The sequence below is a fragment of the Cyprinodon variegatus genome, unplaced genomic scaffold (assembly GCF_000732505.1).
Source record: "Cyprinodon variegatus isolate N-32 unplaced genomic scaffold, C_variegatus-1.0 Scaffold52, whole genome shotgun sequence".
Lineage (NCBI taxonomy): Eukaryota > Metazoa > Chordata > Actinopteri > Cyprinodontiformes > Cyprinodontidae > Cyprinodon > Cyprinodon variegatus.
The window spans coordinates 270,860-274,139 of NW_015150505.1; the positions used below are offsets into that span (position 1 = coordinate 270,860).

General features: G+C 40.2%; 1 protein-coding gene across 1 annotated transcript in view; it reads left to right on the forward strand.

The window, feature by feature from the left end:
- Window positions 1-2,975, forward strand: part of tmem173 (transmembrane protein 173) — a 12,387-nt gene extending 9,412 nt beyond the window's left edge. The window contains exon 7 of the mRNA XM_015371049.1: window positions 2,228-2,975. Coding sequence (XP_015226535.1) covers window positions 2,228-2,460 — 233 coding nt within the window. The 3' untranslated portion in view covers window positions 2,461-2,975. The remainder of the gene's footprint in view (window positions 1-2,227) is intronic.
- Window positions 2,976-3,280: the final 305 nt, after the last annotated feature.

Here is a 3,280-nt window from a genome sequence, read left to right on the forward strand (position 1 = left end):
AGGCTGAGGGCTTGGCAGAGGCAGAGCTTAATTTGAGTGTTGGCAGATAACAGATCTGAGTTTCCTTCCAGAATCTTCTGAGAGCGGGCAGGCAGAACTTTGAAAGGAATAATTCTCCAGGGTTCTTCAGAGAACGGACAGGCAGAGAAACTCTTCAGTGTTTCAGGTTTCAGGCAGGTTCAATCTAGGAAGCAGAGAAGAGAGAACAGATCAGGTTCAGGTTATCAGGGAGTCAGAGGTTCAGACAGGCTGGTTGGCTCAGGCTTGCTAACCGTAACTGGCAAACACTCTGACGCTGGAGAGAAGTCCTCTGCCTCCTTAAATACGGATCTCCTGATGAGCAGACGAGCGACAGGTGGTGCAATCAGCTCCGGCTCCAGGAGATCTCGTACGCCCTCTGGTGGAGAAAGTGGACAGACCTCCAGATCCCAACAATTTCTTTGAGATGGTAGTAGAACAGGAAATATTTCTCAATTCTTCTTTGTTATAATGGATGCTTACTGTGGCAATTTTAATTATATGAAGGAACTGAGTTGTAGGGGAGAATAGTTTTGGTCAGAGTGCGAAATACGGGGGGGTCCGGGGTGGCTCGACCCCCCCGATTAACCCATGAGACCCCCTGAAAGCCTCAAAAGCAAAATTTAAAGGGGGTCTTAAATTGTGTCAAAAAAAATTTAAAATAAAATATTTTTTTGTCACTATTGGTCACTAAAATGTTTTTAAGCTCAACATGTCCAGTATTAAAATTCAAAACTTTATTCAAAAATATGTTCTGTTTTTTTGCCAAGTGGAGCCAGCCAGTCCTGTTCGCGTATGCAAATTAGCCATGTGCTTTTCCGCAGTTAATAACACGGCAAAGCGGAACAGATTGCATGAAGACAGCAGGTCTTCACTCCTGTTTGTGGACCTCAACGGACCTCCTCTGGACAAATTCAACCCAGTTCCATTTGTCAGAAACTGGATTAAAGCAGGACATGTGCGTGCATGAAAGAGAGAGAGAGACAGAGAGAGAGACAGACTGACAGTCTTTGTGCAGGTGTGTGTTTTTCATAGACTGAGGCCCCGTCCACACGAAGTCAAAACGAACACGAAACGCTAATATTTTCCAGAACGTTTGTCGTAAAGACGGAGACGTAAAATAAATGTGATCGTCCACACGAATGCATGAAAACGCTGCAAAATGTATGCAAGGCCTGTAAGTGGCGCTGTCGTGCCAAAGCAAAAATAGGCGACGAAATGTTGGGCATGCGCACTAATATTTATACATGGTTGCCCTGCGGGTCCATTTTCGTGGTTCAGTCAAATTCAGGTGCTGAACTATGTCGTCGATATTGCTCTGTTCTTCCTGGAGATATTCCAGAAGAAGAAGATTCTGTTGTAAGCCCGACAGCAGGGTGAGTAGCATGAACAGCAACCATTCAACACAGTACGGCGCCATTGTTGTTGTGATACTGTGTCGTGCATGCGTGTTTAGAGGCGACGCTATGATGCATGCGTGTAAAAAAAAAAAAATCGGTTAATACTATACTTATTTACTGTTCTTTTGCACTGTTACTGTTACAAATGCTATATCTTACATAATTGGTAATAATAATAATAATAATTTTTCTGCTGCCATTACCATCTGCCTTTTTGCACTAGCATAAGTATTGCATATTTTATATTACTGTACATTTTATATTTTATTGTGAAATTGAATGTTTAAATTTTAGTATTAGGAACATACAAGTATTAGAGTCCTTGTATGTCTGGTGAATCTGAAGAATTGACATTAAAGCTGACTTTGACTTACAAATGTTATAGGCCTACTGCATATTGAGAAAATTTAGATCGGTATTGCGCAACAATCGGGAGATGGGGACCCCCCCAAATGTTGACAGGTATTTCGCACACTGGTTTTGGTCATAAAAAAATTAAAAAAAACTGGCCGTTTTCCACTGTTTGTGAACAGCTCTTCTTAAGTCTGTCCTGTTTGCCGCATTATTTTGTATGCAGACAATGCAGTAATATACTCTTCTAGTTCAAACATCTTACTATTATTATCCCATTTTAACCCAGTCTAAAGAAACTAAAGCGCTGTGATACGTGTACTGAGGACAGCAAGTCAATTTGATCTGTAAAATAAATGCTTCTTCTCCCGTCCTGGGTCAATCAGATGATCGACTGAAGGTGTCCTGATTTTTGAGATTCTACCATTTGAAGTTACCATATCCTCTTCCTCCTCTAGATGAGCACGAGGAGGACCCTCACTTCCTGTCCAAAACCATCCTGAAACATCTGGAGCAGCAGAATAAAGAGGAGTTCTGCCTCAGCTCGGCTCCGCAGCAGGAGACCAATAAGGTCGCACAGATGGAAGACTGGCACAACCCGGACCCAATGAGCCGAGAGCCCACCCTGATGATCAGCCTGGAGAGGCCGCAGCCTCTCAGGGGACCTGTTGAGAACTCGGACATCAGCTAAAACAGCATCAGAATCTTCAAAAGGAGGGGGGGAGCACACCTCAACCTTTCATACGATGGAGATACTTGGGGGTTTGGGGTTGAAGCGAGACTCTGCTGTCAACAGGCATTCAATTGACTCAGATCTTTATGGTTCTAACTGGCAGTTATGACAAGTACCGTACACAGTCTTTGTCACATATGGTTAAAAAAAACATATCAATTCTACTGTATAAAAAAGGTGCTTCTGAAAGCAGATTTTTCTCTATTTTAATTGTCAGTATAATAACCATAAAGTGACAACAAAAACTGTACATCAGCATACTAACATTAAAATGGAAAAAGAATCTGTGCTTCTTTTCAGAACTAGTTGTGTTTTATGGAGAAGGTAAAGTAACGTGTCTCTGCAAGTCATCTAGGAGTCTCCTGTTTCAAATCTCTTCCGTCTTCAGGGATTTATTTGGAAAATAAATAAAGTTTTTGTAAATTTAATCAAATACTGTGTGCTATAATGTAAACATATTTTCTATTACTTTTGACTCTCCTTTACTAAAAGAATCCTTAAAGAATTTTCTTTGCAACTCTCGTGTATTATTAACTCTTATACTACTTTGCCATTGATTCTTTCCTCACATTCAGTCCATAATATAATTTTTTTTTGTCTTATAATAGATTCTTCTTTTTAACAGTAAGGCATTTTAGTTTGCTCTTTTTTTATATACAGCTCGTAATATCACACATTTCATCCATAATTCTAAGTTAACAGCTATAGATTGTATTTATTTATTTATAGATTAATAAAATACAATAATTTATGACAGGCTTTCTGTAATCTCTCTCTC